A 20510-nucleotide genomic window follows, 5' to 3' on the forward strand; every position below is an offset into this window, starting at 1 on the left:
GCAGGTGGGGAGGCCCTGGCCCAGGCTGCCCAGAGATGGTGGCTGCCCCATCCCTGGAGGGGTTCAAGGCCAGGCTGGATGGGGCTTGGAGCCCCTGATCCAGCGGAAGGTGTCCCTGCCTATGGCAGGGGTGCAACTGGATGGGCTTTGAGGTCCTTTCCAACGCAAACCATTCTGTGGTTCTGTGATACACAAAGGCAGGGAGAGAGAAAGGAGATGCTGAGCTATAGCAGCTGCCTGGAAGAGTTCAAGTCTGAGAGCAGCACTAAGAGGTTTGTCATTTTCTCTATCAAGACAAACAGCTGAAGGCCAGGATCAGCAGGGGTCACACACGCAATCCAAACCAGACCAAGAAAGAAGTTACCAACAGCTAAGAAGGGGAAAGCTCCCCAGCAGCTTGCAGGGCACAGAGTTCAATGGCAAAGAGTCAAGGAGCCAATGCGAGATATTGCTGAAGGTTGGCAAATCCAGGCTGTTCAATGATTAAACACTAATAAAAACAAAAGCGAGGCCTGAGCACTCTCTAGGTTACAGGATAAGCTCATCTGCCACTGGGACCTCATTGCTGTACCTGACCAGCAGCCCCTCAAGCTCTCTAGCAAAAGGCTTCTGACTCCACGTACCCCTGAGGACATGCACAGGAGAGGATGGCAGCCTCTCCTCCAGAAGAGAAGAAGGTGATGGGGTTAAGTTTAGGCAGTGTCCATGCTGCCACAAACGCTTAGCTGAAATGTGTGCCATCAGCACCAACGCTCTTAAAAACTGGAGAGACCAACTCCACTCTGGACTAGATTCCAACCCAAATGTCAATAATAAGAGGATTACACACAACGAAGACATTCTAGAGGTCAGCTCTCTCCCAGATCGCCTTCTGTTCCTACCAAATTCCTTGTCAAGAGGAACTGGGGTTAGGCAGGAGTTCAAAAGGCTTCACTGCTTCTTCTGCTGAGGGAACTCAAACCCTTAATCGATAAAAACATCTTCAGGAGCAGAATGATAAAGATGAGCATTTTCTCTTCTTTTTTTTCTTTAAAGCTGTTAAAAATCAAAAGTACCAATGAATCCAACTTAACCTGAGAAACAAAGAGGTAAGAAACAGCTTTCTAAGTGCATGTCAGCTTACTGAACAAGTCCAAAGTGGCCCAAACCCATCCTGTTTGTAAAAACACTCAGATGAGCAGCACCCTTCCCCAGGGACGTCTGTTTAACCACTTCAGAAATGGTTTCTTCCAGACAACAAAGAGCAATTAGATTACTTTACTTAAAGCACTGATAATCTCCAACCCAAACCAACAGAACACAGAAACAAGGTCAGACAGGTTTCTCCAGATGCCCTGGTCCATTATGCTTTGATTTCCATCAGGCGCACACACACGTCAAGCAAAGGGCAATGAATTACAACCATGTGCTTGAAGAACTTATCTTCACAACACTGGAAGTGGAGAGCCTGGGCTCTAGCGGAATAGTGTCAGATATTAGACTTCCATCTGGGAATAATTACCCACTGAACAAAAACACACCAGGGCACTGGCTGCAGGCAGTGTCTTGAGTTAAACCTGGCAGCAGGAGATCAAAATCAAACACCTGGGGTTTGGGAAAGTGACATGAGTTTTGGTAAAAGCAGCAACAAGCCCATTTCTCGGTCATCTATCACATATAACAGAGAGGGGATTAATATGTTGCATAATTCCTCTTGGACCCAAAGAGACAAACACACCTCCAGAAATAAAAGGTGGGCATCCCTAGAGCTGCTAAAGGCAGTTGGCATTAAAACAGACACAGGGAACAACTCGACACTGGTCAAGAGGTGCTGGAGAGTTGGTAGAACTTTTGTGCTTGAGTTTTCACAGAATCATGGAATGGTTTGGGTCAAAAGGGACCTCAGAACCCATCCAGTTCCATCCCCCTGACATAGGCAGGGACACCTCCCACTGGATCAGGGGCTCCAAGCTCCATCCAACGTGGCCTTCAACACCTCCAGGGATGGGGCAGCCACCACTGCTCTGGGCAACCTGGGCCAAGGCCTTCCCATCCTCACAGCAAAACATTTCTTCCTTGCATCCAGGCTACACCTATTATCCCTCATTTTTAAAAGCATTACTCCTTGTCCTGTCACAACAGGCCTTGCTAAAAAATCTGTCCCCATCCTTCCTATAAGCCTCCTTTCAGTACTGGAAGCTGCTCTAAGGTCTCCCCTCAGCCTTGTCTTCTCCAGGCTGAACAACTCCAACCCTCTCAGCCTGTCCTTGTACAGGAGGTGCTCTGGCATTTGATCATCTCCGTGGCCTCTTCTGGACTCGCTCCAACAGCTCCGTGTCCTTCCTGTGCTGGGGACTCCAGAATTGGAAGCAGGGCTCCAGGTGGGGTCTCACAAGAGTGGAGCAGAGGGGCAGAATCCCTCGCCCTGGCTGGTCCCATTGCTCTGGACACAGCCTAGATCACAGCCAATCATTTCTGAGCGGCCAGCGCATGTTGCTGGCTCATACTGAGCTTCTCATCCTCCAGCACCCCAAGTCCTTCCCCTCCCAGCTGCTCTCAATCCACTCTCTGTCCAGTCTGGATCTGTGCTCGGGACTGCCCCAACCCAGCTGTTTCATGACCAATTCCACGCGACACTACAAGACTTCTCCAAACTTATTTCCCCACTCAGTCGCTCAGGGTGCTGGCCCACAAGCTTCTGAGGACAACACTCAAGTAGACCAGCAGTCACCAGCAAGCTAATATGAATGGAAGACACCTGAGATGAACTTAGAGATATCATCACTGTGCATAAAGGGAAACTGGGAAATAATCCAGAGGCAGCTTGGACCATAGGCCAAGAGCTGAGAGGGAATAACACATATTCTCAAAAGTACTCATTTTTCTATCCGAAGCAAACAACTTCCTCTTCTGCTCCCTGCTGGAACAACCAGTGTAAGATGTTCAAAAGCTGGGGAGGTAAGCAAGCACCATGCAGAGCAACATCTCAGAAACAAGTGCTCACGTGGTGTTAAGACACATAACATCTCTCTAAGACAGGCAGTCCATGCTGGCTAGATGATGGCAAGCACAAGATCCAGCAGTCCACCCAGCAGAAAAACCCAGCAGAAACCCTCATTATACAAAGAAAATGTCCACAGCCCAGGAAATCCAAGTGCACTGGAGCCCGGTGTTCTCTGTGAATGAACGCTTACATAAGGGCTGTGGTCAGTAGTGCAGGTTAAATACACTCCCTACCCCATGGAGAGTGGGACAGAACGGCCTCCAGCCTCTGAAGGGACTCCTGTACGCAAACCTGCTGTGTGTGATCAGAGCTGTCTCTCTCAGCATTATTTGCATCTTCTTCAGCTGCAATGCAAGGTGGAAGTCCAACAGCATGACAGCTGCTGCACTTCAACTCATGTTTTTAAAGGCAGGATTTGTAATGTGAGGTATTGCTGTCACCTACAAATGGCTTGGACAGCCAGCTCCAAAGCTGGGAGGGGCTCTTGATCAGGGAGTGCAAGGAGAGGATGAGGGGAAACAGTTTTCAGCTGAAAGATGGGAGATTGAGATGAGATCTTAGGGAGAAATGTTCTCCTGTGAGGGTGGGGAGGCCCTGGCCCAGGTTGCCCACAGCAGTGGTGGCTGCCCCATCCCTGGAGGGGTTCAAGGCCAGGTTGGATGGGGCTTGGAGCCCCTGATCCAGTGGGAGGTGTCCCTGCCTATGGCAGGAGGATGGAACTGGATGGGCTTTGAGGTCCCTTCCAACCCAAACCATTCTGTGATTCTATGAATTCTCTGCAGGTCGAGTCAAGGAACATTTTTGCACGCTGCCTACAAAACAAACACCATTACTGGAAAGTGGACCTGTTGGACACCTCTCCATATAATAGAAACCATAATTCCACAAAAGACAAAGCACTGGACTGCCAGCACACTACTTTTTTTTTTTTTTTGATTGCTACATCAATGCTTTCAAATGAGCCTGAAACATTTCACAATGCTGGAAAATCTCTGCTGTCCCTGGCTCTGGAACTTGAAATGGCACTGATAACTTTGTCCTGGAACCGACGCAACGCACGCTTCTTCCCCACTGCTGCAGACTGCCAAACCAGAAGGCCAGCAACACCTTTAATCAATATCACTCGGCTCAGACCTGCTCCTGGTTCTGTAGTGGGTATGCAGGATTGCTTTCCAGCTCCAGCAGAGCAGGGAAATTACATCACTGCAATTGCCATCTTGTTCCCGCTACAGCCTTCCCTACACTTCAGACTCCCACATGGCCTCAGCCGCTGTTATGCCAGTAATTGTTCCAGTTGTTCCCAACCAGGGATGCTGGCAAGAGCAGCGAGTGCAGTGAGAAAAGCTGGCACTCATTACCCCCACCTCATTCCCTCCACTCCGATCTCCAAGTACAAATTAAGCTTCTGCTGTCAAAACACAAAATCCAATTGTCCCAAGAAAGCTGCAGAATCCAGCTCTGAGAACAAAGCAAGTTTCTATCCAGATCTCTGTTGCAGGTGAAGCACAAATCATTCATTCCCAATATCAAGCATGATGAACCCTTCCAATGGTCACATTAAGTTTACCTAACTTTGCAAATTTCCTCCCGAACTGCCCCAATTCTCACACCACTCCACAGAGCAGCAGCCACCCCCCTGCTCTTCTGACATGGTTTTGAGATCATCACATGCACTAAAGTGTCTTGTGCTGACAGACGCACTAGTCTGACTGCACCACGAGCCACAATGCCCCTGTCACTTCTGGCTGCTAACACAAGAATGAAGCATTTGGGAGAAATCCTTCTGGTACCCCTCTAACAACGTGTGGCTGATAACACCTGGGCTGACAAACTGGGAGGTGGAACCTGACAGGATCTCACCTTTTACTCCCATGCAAGATATCAGACTGCAGAGCCACCTCGGTCAGAGTCACTGGCACCATACCTGCCTTCCTTCTGGGAAATCAAGCCTTTCTAAAAGAGTTATTGTATCCCACTGTGACTTCACAGGGAATATGATCAGGAAGGGATTTAAATAGATAACTTAGTTCCAAAAACCTACTCGTTTTCATCTCCGTGTGTATGAACCCTGTTGGTCCTGGTCTGTTCTGCATCCAGGGAGTAACTGCAAAGCTCTCTGCTGCATAGGCAGAATTCCTTCCTTCCACTAAGCTCAGACACTAAAACCAACTGTTAATCACAGGAGAAGTTGGAAATCTAAGTAAAAATTGGATACCTGTAACAAAGCATGAAGATTGCACATTTTCCCAGACTGCTTTTACATCCGGCCACAGTTTGAAGTGAGCAGAGAATCTGGCAACAAGAGTAACTTGTTACCTGCTGTTGTTAGCATTACAATGGTGCAGTGACATATGATGAACTAGAGCTAAGGATGGGTTTGCTCTCCAATTCTGAGCAATGAGTTTTGTTCCCTTTTTTCAAGGTCACTAGGCATCTCCAATAAGAAAGCATTCATCCCTGGATGAAGCTTAATTTCATTTTGCTTTGCAACCCACACCTGTGGTTTAGATGTAGCATTACATGCCATCGCTGCTTAGGAGACTGTAGTCTACAATGACGACAGCTCAACCTGATCCCATCTCAGGACCTCAGATGTGACCATGATGCAAGCCCAGCACAGCCTCACCTTTGAGACAGACCATTCAATGACAGTCACCTGCACAGCTTCCTATTGCTGCTTTAACAAAGACACGGCCTGATATACACTTAATCTCACACATCCTCTGTTAATCCCTTTGCTTTACTCCTCTTCAACAAGACAGGGCCTAAACCAAGCACCCAAGAACAGCCTTTGCACCCATCACTCGTCACACAACTGCTGCATTTCAGCAAACCAGCACAGGCTGGTCCACTGGGAGATGGAAAGTTGCTGCTGTGCACACAGATATTGTGAGAGCGCAGTCGTAAAAAGCAGCTGGTTTAAGCCTGAACTCAGTCAAGATCAAAGAGAACACAGGTCATTTCAGGACAGACACCATTCATCTGTTAAAGGGAGGGGAAGGAGGCAGGACAGCACCTCAGCATCTGCTGTAAGCATCCGCTGACAAATCTGATCATGCTTTGTATCATGAAATCACAGTAGACACGCTTCCCAACAGCAGCTCAGCAGCTCCTACCCTTCTTCCTCTGCTACGCACTGGTGTGCCACTCTTGGAGGCAGCTACTGACAATAACTTAGACTCATCATTGCATGCCTGACGAAAACAAAGCAAGCAGAGGGCTCTGTAGGGTAGAACTGACATACAAGTCTCTGTACTGGTCAAAGGCATTGTTGGCTTCCACCTCCAGCTTGCGCAGGCGAGCAGATGGCATGGCACCGTCTTCCAGGGGAGGATCATACTTGTTACTCCACGGTGATCTGCCAGAGAGACAATAAACACAGAGAGCGTTAGACAGCGGAGCAAACTCCGAAAGGTTTGAGTCCTGGCTTGGATCAACCATGATGTGGCCAGTAGGAGCAGGGAAGGGATCATCCCCCTGCACTCACTGTTGGTGAGGCCACAACTTGAATCATGGGTTCAGTTTTGGGTCCTTCACTCCAAGAAGGACCTTGAGGGGCTGGAACACATCCAGAGAAGGGAATGGAGCTGGGGAAGGGTCTGGAGAACAGGGGTTGTGGGAGCAGCTGAGGGCCTTGGGGCTGTTTAGCCTGAAGAGGAGGCTGAGGGGAGACCTCATTGCTCTCTGCAGCTCCTGAAAGGAGGTTGTGGTGAGGTGGGTGCTGGGCTCTGCTCCCAAGGGACAAGTGATGGGACGAGAGGAAATGGCCTCAAGTTGCACCAGGGGAGGTTTAGATTGGATATTAGAAAAAGTTCCTTTACTGGCAGAGTGGTGAAGCCCTCACAGAGGCTGCCCAGGGCAGTGGTGGAGTCTCCATCCCTGGAGGGCTTCAAAAAGTGTGCGGCTGTGGCACTTTGGGACATGGTTTTGCAGGCACAGTGGGGCTGGGCTGATGGTTGGACTGGATGAGCTTAGAGCGCTTTTTCATCCTCAACGATTCTAAGAGATCACTGCGTACAGGCTGATCCACAGATGCTGAACTTCCAAAAACCCAAAAGGTACCCCCGACAGCCATTTAAGACACTGACAGAGGGAACAACCCCCCAGAGTCTCCTGGGGAACATTCCTCATCTTCAGGCTCCTCTTAGATACATCATCACACCTAGGTGATGATGTATCTGTTCCTTCTGTTCCTTCTTAAATACTAAAAACTGAGGCCTTGGCTGTTGCACCTTAGATATTTTAAATTGTTTTCATGCAAAGACAAATCTAAATTCTCCTCCACTCTCTTGCTTTGAAATAAACTCTACTTTTATTCTAACATTAGGGAAAACATTAGGGGAAAACACCAGCTTTGTTGAACAGAGAGATCTTGAGACATATCAAGAAGAGGAGAAATGTTTATGGGCTTTGGGAGAAGGGACAGGCCTCTTGGGAGGACTACAGGAGGGAAATGAGATTGTGCAGAGAAAAAATCAGAAGGGCTAAGGCCCAATTAGAAATCAGATTGGAAAACTCTGTGAAAGATAACAAAAAATCTTTCTATAAATATATAAATAATAAAAGGAGGACTAGGGAGACCATCCAGTCCCTATTGGACGCAGAAGGAACAACAGTGACAGGGGATGAGGAAAAGGCTGAGGTACTTAATGCCTTCTTTGCCTCAGTCTTTAATTGCAAATAAAGTTTTCCCTCTGTACAAACCCAGGAGCTAGAGGAGCAGAATGAGGCTCCCATGATCCAAGAGGAGGTGGTCAGAGCCTTGCTAGCCCGACTAGACACCCACAAGTCTATGGGGCCAGACGGGATTCACCCTAGGGTATTGACGGAGCTGGCGGGTGTGCTGGCCAAACCCCTTTCCATCATCTTCCAGCAGTCCTGGCTGACTGGGGAAGTCCCACTGGACTGGAGGCTGATGTTGTACCCAACTACAAGGGTCGCAGCGAGGATCCAGGAAACTACAGGCCTGTCAGTCTGACCTCAGGGCCAGGGAAAGTCATGGAGCAGGTGATCTTGAGTGCGATCATGAAGCACATGCAAGAGAACCAGGTGATCAGGCCCAGTCAACATGGGTTCACAAAAGGCAGGTCTTGCCAAACTAACCTGATCGCCTTCTATGACAAAGTGACTCAGCTACTGGATGAGGGAAAGGCTGTGGATGTATATTCCTGGACTTCAGTAAAGCCTTTGACACAGTTTCTCACAGCATTCTGCTACGGAAACTGTCACCTCTGTACTGGACAGGCGCACTCTCTCCTGGGTGGAAAACTGGTTGGCTGGAGGGCCCAGAGAGTGGTGGGAAATGGTGTGAAATCCAGCTGGAGGCCAGTGACAAGTGGGGTTCCCCAGGGCTCAGTGCTGGGTCCAGCCCTGTTCAATGTCTTTATCAATGACCTGGATGAAGGCATCAGAGTGCACCCTGAGCAAGTTTGCGGACGACACTAAGCTGGGTGGAAGTGTGGATCTGCTGGAGGGCAGGGAGGCTCCAAAGGGATCTGAACAGGCTGGACCGCTGGGCTGAGTCCAACGGGATGAGGTTTAACAAGGCCAAATGCTGGGTCCTGCACTTGGGGCACAACAACCCTGGGCAGTTCCAGACTAGGAGAAGTCTGGCTGGAAAGCTGCCTGGAGGAGAGGGACCTGGGGGTGTTGGTTGACAGCGACTGATCATGAGCCAGCAGTGGCCCAGGTGGCCAAGAAGGCCAATGGCATCTTGGCCTGTATCAGAAACGGCGTGGCCAGCAGGTCCAGGGAGGTTCTTCTCCCTCTGGACTCGGCACTGGTGAGACTGTTCCCCAAATCCTGTGTTCGGTTCTGGGCCCCTCACCACAAGAAGGATGTTGAGGCTCTGGAGTGAGTCCAGAGAAGAGCAACAAAGCTGGTGAAGGGGCTGGAGAACAGGCCTTATGAGGAACGGCTGAGAGAGCTGGGATTGTTTAGCCTGGAGAAGAGGAGGCTGAGGGGAGACCTCATTGCTCTCTATAACTCCCTGAAAGGAGGTTGTAGAGAGGAGGGTGATGTCCTCATCTCCCAAGTTACAGGGGACAGGATGTGATGGAATGGCCTCAAGCTCCACCAGGGGAGATTTAGGCTGGACATTAGGAAAAAAATTTTCACAGAAAGGGTCACTGGGCACTGGAACAGGCTGCCCAGGGAGGTGGTTGAGTCACCTTCCCTCGAGGTGTTTAAGGCACGGGTGAACGAGGTGCTCAGGGGCATGGTTTATTGTTTGATAGGAATGGCTGGACTCGATGATCCAGTGGGTCTTTTCCAACCTGGTTATTCTATGATTCTACGATTCTAAAACATTTGAACAGTTTGAAGAGTTTAACAGGGTTTGTAAAGCTGCAGATTTTACTACGATTTATGCAGGTGTGGAGGAGGTTTTGTGTTCTTAATGAAAGATTCAGTATTAAAAGATTAATGGAACCCTTTGCCCATCTGCTCCAGACTTTTATAACTCCCAGTCTGTGAGCCTGCATTCTCCTTTTCATTTCCCCTGTGAATAACCAGCCCCATACAGCACTGCTTGTTTAAAGAGGTACCTGGGTAGAGGTACCTCTGTCTGCTCACTTTTCACAATACTGCAGCCTACGAACACCAAGTCTTAATGCAGTCCATACGTGAGGGCTCTCTCCTCAGAGCCATTTGTTATTCATTGCTTAGAAAGGCATCGAGTTTTGCCATCTGTGTAAAGCAAAGTACAATGAACAGGCTCTGCTGCGCCTGGCTTCGTGCTCTTACCACACTTCGCTCCTCCCTGGCTCCCCATATCTGACTGAAAAGGTTAGACATTAGGGAACAGGAACATACTGCACAGAGAAGCCCAGAGCAGGCTTGTCCAGCCTGGAGAAGACAAGGCTGTGGTGAGACCTCAGAGCACCTTCTGGTACAGAAAGGGGCTCTAGGAAAGCTGGGGAGGGGCTCTTGATCAGGGAATGCAGGGATACAACGAGGGGAATAGTTTTCAGCTGAAAGAAGGGAGATCGAAATGAGATCTTAAGGAGAAATATTTTCCTCTGAGGGTGGGGAGGTCCTGGCCCAGGTTGCCCAGAGCAGTGGTGGCTGCTCCATCCCTGGAGGGGTTCAAGGCCAGGTTGGATGGGGCTTGGAGCAACTGGATCCAGTGGGAGGTGTCCCTGCCCATGGCAGGGCTGGGACTGGAGCTCTGAGATCCCTTCCAACCCAAACCATTCTGTGATTCTATGAAAAGCTCCATCACTCAGCTCCGTCCTCCCCACACAATGCTCTTCTGGATGGGGGTTCCTGTTTCACATCAACTGCTTAAACCTCGGTTGCTTTGGGGAAGAGCTGACAGCTACAGCAGAGCTCCTTCACCTAATGACCCTCTTAAATCCAGAAGGGATTCACACAAAAGCCCCAGCCAGTGCTGCCTGTGGGATTCCCACACTGCACACGCACACCCACCAGGAAGCACGCACAAGAAGTACCAAAGCACAGGCACAGAGCCCTCACCTCACTACCATGATGTGTGCAACAGCAGAGCCAGGGCTCACACACCACTTGTTGGGATGCACTGACTTTTTCTTTCTCTATTACATTTTAAAAGGCAGACTCCAAAAAAACTTCTACTGTTTTCTGTGTTTCTCCATCACATGTGAAGGAATGGGTGAGTGGAGAATCCACACAGATGCCACAGTTAAGATACAGAATCACAGAATCATTGGGTTGGAAAAGACCCACAGGATCATCGAGTCCAACCATTCCCATCAACCACTAAACCATGTCCCTCAGCACCTCGTCCACCCGTCCCTTAAACCCCTCCAGGGAAGGTGACTCAACCCCCTCCCTGGGCAGCCTCTGCCAGTGCCCAATGACCCTTTCCGTGAAAAACTTTTCTCTGATGTCCAGCCTGAACCTCCCCAGGCAGAGCTTGAGGAGATGTTCTTTATTAACTGACGAGCTAATAATATAATTGACAGTTAAAGTAGGAATGGGAATTCGGGGAATCCCAACAACACAGATTCTTCCAGCCAGCAGATTGTGGCATTTTCATCCCATTACAGACAGTGCCAGCAGCAACTTCCCCTAAAACTCTCTCGTAACTCAACCCTGTGGGTTTTTTCTCTTTGTGGAAGAGTACTCACAACACATTTAAGATATAAATGGGGGTTATTTGAAGAAAGACAGAGACACAAGTACTTCAGTTTCAAAAGTGAGACCTCTAATTTCCCTAAACAAAATTGGTTTTGTTTCAGCTAACAGGTTTCAGTGTTGTTGGCATCAAATTCCCCATAAGGATTCCATTTAATAGAGTGATCAGACATGTTAAGTGGAGAGGAAACGTACAGACCTTCAAGTCTTCTGAAGAAGAAAATAAAAGCTCTGCCCTCACACTGCGGATTCTGTGGTGTTTGATATCCTCCACAAACCCTTGATGCTACTGGAGCACTTGCAGAAGCGCCTGCGAGACTGCGTGCCCAGAGGCTGCTCCTGCAGCAGCAGGACAATAACGTGGAGAGACTGAAAATTATCTGCTTATGATAATCCAAGACAGCCAGTGGCCTTCTACTACCTGAAGGAGGCTACAGGAAAGCTGGGGAGGGATTTTTTACAAGGATCTGGAGCGACAGGACGAGGGGGAATGGCTCTAAATTGGAAGGAGGAAGATTTAGATTGGATATTAGGAAGAAGTTCTTCATCTCTTCCTCACTCCATCATAAGAGTGAGGCCCTGGCCCTGGCTGCCCAGAGCAGTGGTGGCTGCCCCATCCCTGGAGGGGTTCAAGGCCAGGCTGGATGCGGCTTGGAGCCCCTGATCCAGTGGGAGGTGTCCCTGCCCGTGGCAGGGGTGGGACTGGATGGGCCTTTAGGTCCCTTCTAACCCAAACCACTCCATGAGTCTATGACTCCAAAACTCTGCATACTGATCTTATCCATGTTTGGCATGAAGAAAATCAAATCTCAGTGTGAGGAAGGAGTTACCAGTGATGGGCCGAGCACTGGGATATTCATTTCCCTGTGTGCTGCCCCACAGGACTGAAGTTATCACCTGAATGGCCAAACAGAGCAGAACTTTTTCAAAGCTAATTCCCAGGCAAACTGCAAAGCCAGTCAAAAAAACCCTATAAAACTTGATTCCCGGTGCAAAGCCTGACTACCTGGCTCCACCTTTCCTGCAAGATGGCAGGGGGCTCAGTTTTCCACAGAATCCTTTTAAATCCATGGATTAGAAATGCCATTAGCAACATCTCCAAGAAAACCAGCGTTTCATTTGATGCACAGTAACTGGGGACGCAGCACATTGCAAGCAGGGAATGATAATTCTTGGGACCTCTAACGGAGCGTGTGGGTCTGAAAAATCTTCAAGGAAACATCAAAAGTTTTAAAAAGCAGAGAAAACTCCTCCCACGTTTTGCCCTAATTGATTAAATCAGTGTAAGAGCTGCTTCCCTGTAACAACTTTGGATTTTACAAGGTATGAACAACACTGTCAGAACAGAGGCACAAAGGGCTTCATCTTTGTGCTGAACGGAAGAATTGACTTCACAAATCAGAGCTGAGACCAATCAATTCCAGCAGGAAGAATCACTTCAATCCAGAGTGCCTGAATCTAAATCCTTAAGGAAAAGCATTCTTTAATGCCAGCAATTAACATGTTACACCTTTTCTTATGAACAAATGAAATGGCTTTCCTGAAACCAAATTACTTAATAAGTCATGAACATTTCAAAGTGAATTAATACACATGAGCCCTCCCGCTTCCTTGTAACTATTGAAATACCTTCTCAGAAAGGAAGACATGGAGTGGATTTCAGAGGCAAGCATGAAACCAACCTTAACAAAAGGGCTGCCACACGCACTAATTAAACACAGAGGGATGGGGGAGCAAACATTATTAATTCCTGCAGAATGTCACAATGCTGTTGAGCAAGTGCCTCTTACAGCTTCCTGTTCCTCTGCTGAGATACGTACGTGTCAACCGCCTAAAGAAGATGCAAGGGGATAGCAAGAAATATCAAACTTCAGTGAAAAGCATGTCTAGAAAAAGCCACAAGAAATACAGGATCTAATCCCTTCTCCTGCATCCACCAGAGGATGCCACTGCGTGAGCAGATCTTCTGGAGGGCAGAAGTGATAATGCTCTATTCTAGCTACTAATTTAGAACTGATTAACTGCCTATAGCTCTGATCAACTCAGACACACAAGCTTCATGTGCAAATGCTTTTAAAAGGCACCAGGCTCTTCTGCAGAAGGCTGAGCAAACTCTTAAGTGCTGGACTAGTACCCTAAAGAACATGCAAAGACTTTGCTTTAGAGACCTTCTCGCTTCTCGGCCCACTGCAATAGGTTAGTTTAAAAACTCACTGAGATGACACTCAGCCACAACCCAGAGACACTGTCTAGCTCTGCGTCCGTTCACAGTCTTCTCCTCTTGTTCCCAGGACAAAAGAACTCTCAGAATGATTGCTGTATAAATCCCCTACAGACTAAAAGGCTTTCAGTTTAGACGAGTACCTTTCCTGCACCTCACAGCAACAGAAGCAATTTACTCCAGAACCCTTTCCCTGCCCATCTGCTGCTGTGATGATGCCTAAGCTAGGGAAAAACAAATGCTAAATATTTTCCGCAATTCCACTTTGCAATCGAATTCTTGTACCCTACAGCAAATCTGCCCTCAGCAGAGCTTGATTCTACCGTGGACCAGCTCTAGCTGTTAGCACTAAACCACAAGCTGAGAGGCTGGAGCTGCCAGGAAGCCAGATATGTAACCTCCTAATCATAGAATGGTTTGGTTTGGAAGGGACCTAATTGACAGCAGACGAGCCGAGCTGTTAAGTCCCAACATTAGATGGGCGGCAGTCATTACTTCACAGCCCAGCAGCCCTCCTTAAGAGAATCAAAGCGAGGCAATGCAGTATTCAAAAAGGTATCTGGACTCTGTAGATCTTAATTAAATATTTGGAACTGTACTAGTGTCACTACAGCCATTAAGAAAAGTCAGACAATGCAAAGAAGGGGGGCAGAATGGCTCAACTGTAATTATCCTAACAGCAAATTATAGTATAAAAACATTGAAAGACAAACTGCCTCCAGTAGCAGCAAAATACCAAGCACTCTGTACTAATCCAGTATTACAGTGCTTCCTACTTCAAAATTTTATTAGAACTACAAACAGCTTATGTTGTTGTAATATTTTCACTCTTTTGCCTACAGTGCTCAGAAATCAGCTGGGTTGGTAGAGAAATTTTGTATGCTAAAAGTTTAGGCCAAGGTTTCCACAGAGCATTCACAGTATCACAGAATGGTTTGAGTTGGAAGGGACCTCAAAGCCCAACCAGTTCCACCCTCACCATGGGCACAGACACCTCCCACTGGATCAGGGGCTCCAAGTCCCATCCAACCTGGCCTTGAACCCCTCCAGGGATGGGGCAGCCACCCCTGCTCTGGAAAACCTGGGCCAGGGCCTCCCTACCCTCACAGCAAAACATTTCTCCCTAAGATCCCATCTCAATCTCTCCTCTTTCAGCTTAAAAACCTTCCCCCTAATCCTGTTCCTACACTCCATAATCAAGAGCCCCTCCGCAGCTTTCCTGGACCTCCTCTAAGGTCTCCCAGAGCCTTCTCTTCTACAGGCTGAACAACCCCAACTCTCTTGGCCCAGCCTCATAAAGGAGGTGCTCCAGCCCTCGGACCATCTCCGTGGCTTCCTCTGGACCCTCTCCAACAGTTCCATATCCTTCCTATGGTGGGGATTCCAGAACCGGACACAGGACTCCAGGAAGGGTCTCATGAGAGAGAAGCAGAGAAGGAGAATCTTGACCTGACTCAACCCCCTACAAAACAGGATTGAATGAGCCCTTCCCAGATGCAAGTCCAGCCTTTATTATAGCGGCAGAGAAGTTTTTGTTTGAACTGACTGCCTGCAGCATCTCTTTTCTGTTGTTCTCCACTCCAGAGATTTTACAACCCTGCAAAAACAGATGTTTAATTCCATGCCAAGGCCATCACAACCATTTCTTCTAGATATCCGACTGGTTTTAATGCTCTAAGATACAACTACATTAGAGAAAACCTAAAAGAAATGTGTTAGTCATACCTTTAACACAATAATCACATTGTATTTCAGGCTTGAACGAAGAACTGCAAATCAGAGTGAAGAAAACACGCAGAAATATTGTGGTAATGAGGATAAAACCAATCTCATTCCAGAGACAGACAGCAGGACTGAAGACATTTATGTCCTTTCACACTAGGAAAATACCAAGAACAACTTCCACAGTCAAGTTCCTAAGGGAAGAAGAGTTGGAGCAGTCCCAGTGTCATCACCGCGAAGAGTTTAGTATCAGTACGCTTATTTTTTTGCCTAAGAGGGAAGAGGGACTGCAATACTTGTACATGCTTGTCTATAGCTCTCATGTACAAAGCACCCCAGCCAGTTCCTTGCTTTGGACACGGACTCACCTGTAGGAGTCTCCATCTCTGTTGTAGTCACACAATAGATAGTCTTTTCCTACCACCTTATCCCGCGCAATCTTCAATGGCTGATCGACAGAGGAGAGGAGATCTTCACAGAGGCTTGGGACCTGGTGGTTCAGAGAAACAAAAACAGAGAGGGAAGAGAGAGTAACACGTTGATTTTAGAAGAGACGGGCAACCCTCCAAAAGAATTTGGTTATTAACAGTCCACATCTGCCCCAAGGCCAGAAACCCTTTAAAAAAGCTGCACTTCAGTTCCAACCCAGTCCTACGTTCCCACCTCCAGTAATTTCAGCTTTAATTACCTAACCACGCGTGTGGTCCAGCACGCTTAAACACATATGTTCTCAATGGTAGCTTCTTGCCAAAGACGGCCAGCATAGTGATTGTCAAGGACTGGTGCATAAAGGTAAATATTTATAATGGACTGGAAACGAGGGAGCTGCTAAAAGAACACACCATCCGTATGCTGGAGCGCATTTTTCACAAGCTCCCACTCCGGGTAGAGTTTAGAACAGTTTCCAGGCAGGCAGCCAAATATTACCACGTTGGCTAATAAAAATATGCATGAGTCTGTGTGCACACGCATACAAAATCAAATACATCTCCTACACAGGTAGCTTCTAATGGATTCATAATCCCATCTGTCTCCCTGCACTTCATGTGGAGAGAGACTACAGGATCTGCTTTTAAGGTTGCAGCACATTAAGGCCTCTCTGCTAAGGGACAAGTGACATTTTGCAGCATGAAACTAGAGTGGATGCAAGCACAAGCAGATCAAGCAAATTCCATTCCGTGACGTCTTGTTCTGGGGCTGACGGCACCCCTGTTATCCGTATCCTCTTCCATATCCATATTCCTGTACTACAGGCTTTGGCCATGCCAGCAGCTTCCTCCAGGAGCTCCATCTCCTGGTAGATACTTAAAGGCACATGAGCTGCGTGTCCTAACCCCAAGGACAATCAATAAATTCCTGGAGCTACTACTAAGCAATTTGTGTCCTGTTTCCCTTGGGAAAAGTGTTCCTGAGGGAAAGGGACTAAAGTAAAATGCCCTTCCCCAAAAGAAAGTTGAGAACAGAACAGAATATAAGACAACTAGGAAGCTCTTTAATGCATTGATGACAACATGCTACTACAGAAGATACAATAAATAACCAGTGTGGAGTCTCTGTTACATGAGAGAGATGAAAACTTGACTTAAAGCTGGAAGAGAAAAGTAAATCCAGGCAAAAATCAATCATGACATGAAGAATTCACAACTCCTAAGAAATGAAATGGAAGGAATAAGGAAAATATAGACATCTGCTTTCCTTTCTTCGAGCCATTCTCTTTGGTGAACTGGTTGGTGAGATTTCAAAGGAAAGAAGCCTAGAGGATTAAAAACAAATCAGGGGTGCAACAGCTCCTGAAAGAGTAAGCACGAGCTGTTTTAACACAATAGATGTGATGTAAGAGATTAAACTGTCTGAAAAGAAAACATTCCTCATCCCCAGTACAAGGCAGTGACATACAGGGGAAGTTAAGTCAAAGTAAGCAGGAATGAATGTAAAACAATGCGACCACAAAAGAGCAAATAACCCAGAACAGCCAAAAGACAAAGTGAGATGTGGCTGCAAGAGGTGCAACACCTAAAACCCACAGAGTCACCCCACAAGCACACAAAAAAGAGAAGGGAAACCAAGAAAGGGCTGGTAAAGTTACCGACAACACCAAAAAAGCTGAAATGTTTATTTGAGGTCTTTCACTTTGGTATCTGCACACTGTGATGTGGTCCAGAGAAACAACTGGAGAGCCCAGATCAAAGAGCTGGGCAGGGCAGTGTTTGTATAATGCTGGATGCTTCTCATAGTTCATCATTTGATATTTGGAGACCTGGCTGAAGCAACCTCAAACCATTCCACATTCACTGGGTAAATACAAGGGGATAAGAAGCAAATCAGGTTTTAGGTGAATCTTTGTTTCTTCTGCAAGCAGACAACCCCAATGGTCCCCATAGCTGATACAGATCAGCAGCGTCCTGGAGTGAGTTAAGAGCAAAGATGTATCCATGCTCATGAGCCCATCTGGTTCCAGTTTATCTCTTCCCTCACTTCTCCATTAATTTTAGGTTGACTCTTCAAGTGGAAAGCAACTTGAGATGCCTGCTTCAATTCCAGCTGCACACACAACAAGACCCAGAGCACCTCATCCTCATGAGCTGTGCTCCGTGCTGTTTCTGAGGGATCAGCTGAATACATCTCTCCTGCTTGGCTGAACCTTGGCCAGCTGCCCATCAGCTGAGATAAGCGCCAAGGAACAGACTCCTCACTTTGACGTGCGCTCACAATGAGTAATAAGGATGGAAACACAATTCAGAGAGAAGTGGCGCTGTTCCCAGTCTCTCCATTTCATTTCTTCAGGAAAATCCCTGTGCTACATGTGCAGGAAGGGAGCACCAGAGGTCTCGCTGCACAAGGCTTCAAACTTCAAATATACATTCAAACTCCCAATTCACGACAATCCATTCTCCTGCAGAAATGCTCTGAACAGCCATCTGAACTACAGAATCATAGAATTGCTAAGTTAGAAAAGACCTTTCAAATCATTGAGCCGAACCGTACCTGTCCACTATTAAATCACATCCCTGAGCACCTCATCTACTTGTCTTTTAAACACCTCCAGTGATGGGGACTCCACCACCCCACCTCTCTGGGCAGCCTCTGCCAGTGCCTGAAAACTCTTTCAGTGAAGAAATTTTTCATAATGTCCGACCTAAACCTCCCCTGGTGCAACTTGAGGCCATTTCCCCTCATCCTATCACCTGTCACTTGGGTGAAGAGCCCACCCCCAATCTCACCACAACCTCCTTTCAGGTAGTTGTAGGCAGTGATGAGGTCTCCCCTCAGCCCCCTCTCCCCTAAACAAACCCAGTTCCCTCAGCCACCTCTCATAACCCTTGGTCTCCATTCCCTTCACCAGTTTCATTGTTCTTCTCTGGACACGTTCCAGGACCTCAATGCCATTCTTATAACAAGGGGCCCAAAACTCGACACAGTATTCTAGGTGTGAATATAACATTTGTAAAAAGCCACAGAAATAACTTTCAGCTTTATCTTTCTTTCAGAAATAGCGTGTGCCTGGTGTGGCCCTCCCAAACTGCTCGGTGGGAAAGCACAACCTCTGATAAGAGTAGAAGGAGCTCCTAACATATAGGTTTTAAAATACAATCTAACTTCCATGTAGTAAAGATGAAGTAAACTCACCTCTGGCTGATTTGGTAACATAGATTCATGAGTACAATGACTCTTCCCATTTCCAAGAGCTCTGCCTGCTCTTACAGCTGGAACAGTGAGAGCATTGTATCCTATCTTGACCAAAACACCACACTGTACTGGAACACTCCATGGTAACCCATGCTGTGTACCCACGGCCAGACTCTCCACAGGATTTCAGGCAATACATTCTTTTCTCTTTCTCCTTCTTTCAGTATAAAACAGGTAAGAAACCCACTCATCTACTCTGGAAGCATCAGAAAGTTTCAAGGGCGTTTATAAAAGCAGCTGGGATTCCAGCAAATGGAATTATCACGTAATTCTAATTATCAGAAAAACATCCAAGCACAGCACAGGCAGCCCAGGAGGGGCATTTCTGTATCACTCATTGTACCAACTTTCAGCAGCTGCTGCACTGCCTTTCTAAGAATGAATTTACAGGATTTATGGGTGCGAGGCCTCCTCTTCCATGCTAGGAAGATGCTTCCCAGGCAAATGTAGCAATCTGAACACAGGAATTCACAGCTTTAAACCATTCAGCTGCATGTTTGTGAGACTATGTGATTCCTCCGGCTCTGAGGTCCTTTGCATTTGAGAACACGCAACCATGAGATGTTTGGCACAGTCAGGCCAATCTGGCAGATGCAGTGAGAGCACTGAGTGGTTATTTCATGCTATGGATACACCTTTCCATAAATCCTTCTCTGTGTCAAGTCCTGAACCTTCCCAAAGCATTGTGGTGGCTGCCCCACCCCTGGAGGTGTTCAAGGCCAGGCTGGATGGGGCTTGGAGCCCCCTGATCCAGTGGGAGGTGTCCCTGTTGATGGTGGGGGGTAGAACCGGATGGGCTTAAAGGGCCCTTCCAACTCAAACCATTCCATGATTGCCCGTCTCCAGCGCAAATTCTGAAATGCCAAAGCAGGGACTTTGTTCAACTCATCCCTGTGCTATAAACAAGTGTTACTGGGATGAATATATCAAAGCTATTTGGATTGTTTTATAAGCAAAGACTGGGCTCCCACCTTTATTTTGACACAAGTTTTTTTCACCACTCTAAGTGGAAGGTCAGATGTAGAACCCAATTTTAACCTTCACCTTTAGCTAAAGGCCAGTACTAAATTCACTAGGCCATAGCACGCACTGGAACCTAACGCACCCACGCTTCTATCAACAAGCCCAGGATGGTGGGTGTTCGTAGGTATGGAGGGAGACCACCTGCAATGTAAATCAGAACAGAAAAAAAGGGGAGTCTCGGGGAGTCCTGGCTCAGTGGGCCCACCTGGAATGGAACAGCAGCAGCATTCAGGAGCACTAACCAAGCAACAGGCACTGTGTCTGTGAGATCTTTTCTTCCAAGGAGATAAACAATGAATGTAGCCCAGAGGGAAGAAAAAGGAATGGAAGTGAGCGGAGCATGCTCTCCTACATGTCAAACAAGGGTTCTGTTGTCCTGTGTAACCGTACTCGTCATCAGAGCAAGCCAGGTATGTGGACAGTGTTTTAATTAAGTCAACTGCTCTGCTATTAAGACAAATAATCACTTGTGCCAAAGTAGAAACAGTATACTTTTTGGAGTAATTCACCTCACAATCATTCCTTCTCAACGCACTTTGCGGTGAAAGGAACTCATTATCAACTAAACAACTGTTTCTGAATTACTTTTTTAAATACAACTAAATAAGTACCTAAAAACGTTTAGAAGAGGCAAGAACAGTGCTTCAACTCTTCAGGTCTTGCATGCACTCCCCATCCTTGCTTTGACCATGCTGCCGGACTTGCATCACATCCTACACCTCACATACTCAGGACAGTCAATAGTTCAGCTTACTAGCC

The 20510-nt window shown here is 47.4% G+C and overlaps 2 protein-coding genes across 3 annotated transcripts in view; one reads left to right on the top strand and one right to left on the bottom strand.

Moving 5' to 3' along the window:
- MICOS10 (mitochondrial contact site and cristae organizing system subunit 10) overlaps window positions 1–20510 on the top strand; it is a 285369-nt gene that overhangs the window by 213665 nt on the left and 51194 nt on the right. The window lies entirely within an intron of this gene.
- CAPZB (capping actin protein of muscle Z-line subunit beta) overlaps window positions 1–20510 on the bottom strand; it is a 70971-nt gene that overhangs the window by 25132 nt on the left and 25329 nt on the right. For both annotated transcript variants that reach the window (XM_069874462.1, XM_069874460.1), the window contains exons 3-4: window positions 15410–15531; window positions 6228–6341 (exon numbers count right to left, since the gene is read on the bottom strand). In XM_069874462.1, coding sequence (XP_069730563.1) covers window positions 6228–6341; window positions 15410–15531 — 236 coding nt within the window. The remainder of the gene's footprint in view (window positions 1–6227; window positions 6342–15409; window positions 15532–20510) is intronic.

This window comes from Phaenicophaeus curvirostris, chromosome 22 (assembly GCF_032191515.1).
Source record: "Phaenicophaeus curvirostris isolate KB17595 chromosome 22, BPBGC_Pcur_1.0, whole genome shotgun sequence".
Classification (NCBI taxonomy): Eukaryota; Metazoa; Chordata; class Aves; order Cuculiformes; family Cuculidae; genus Phaenicophaeus; species Phaenicophaeus curvirostris.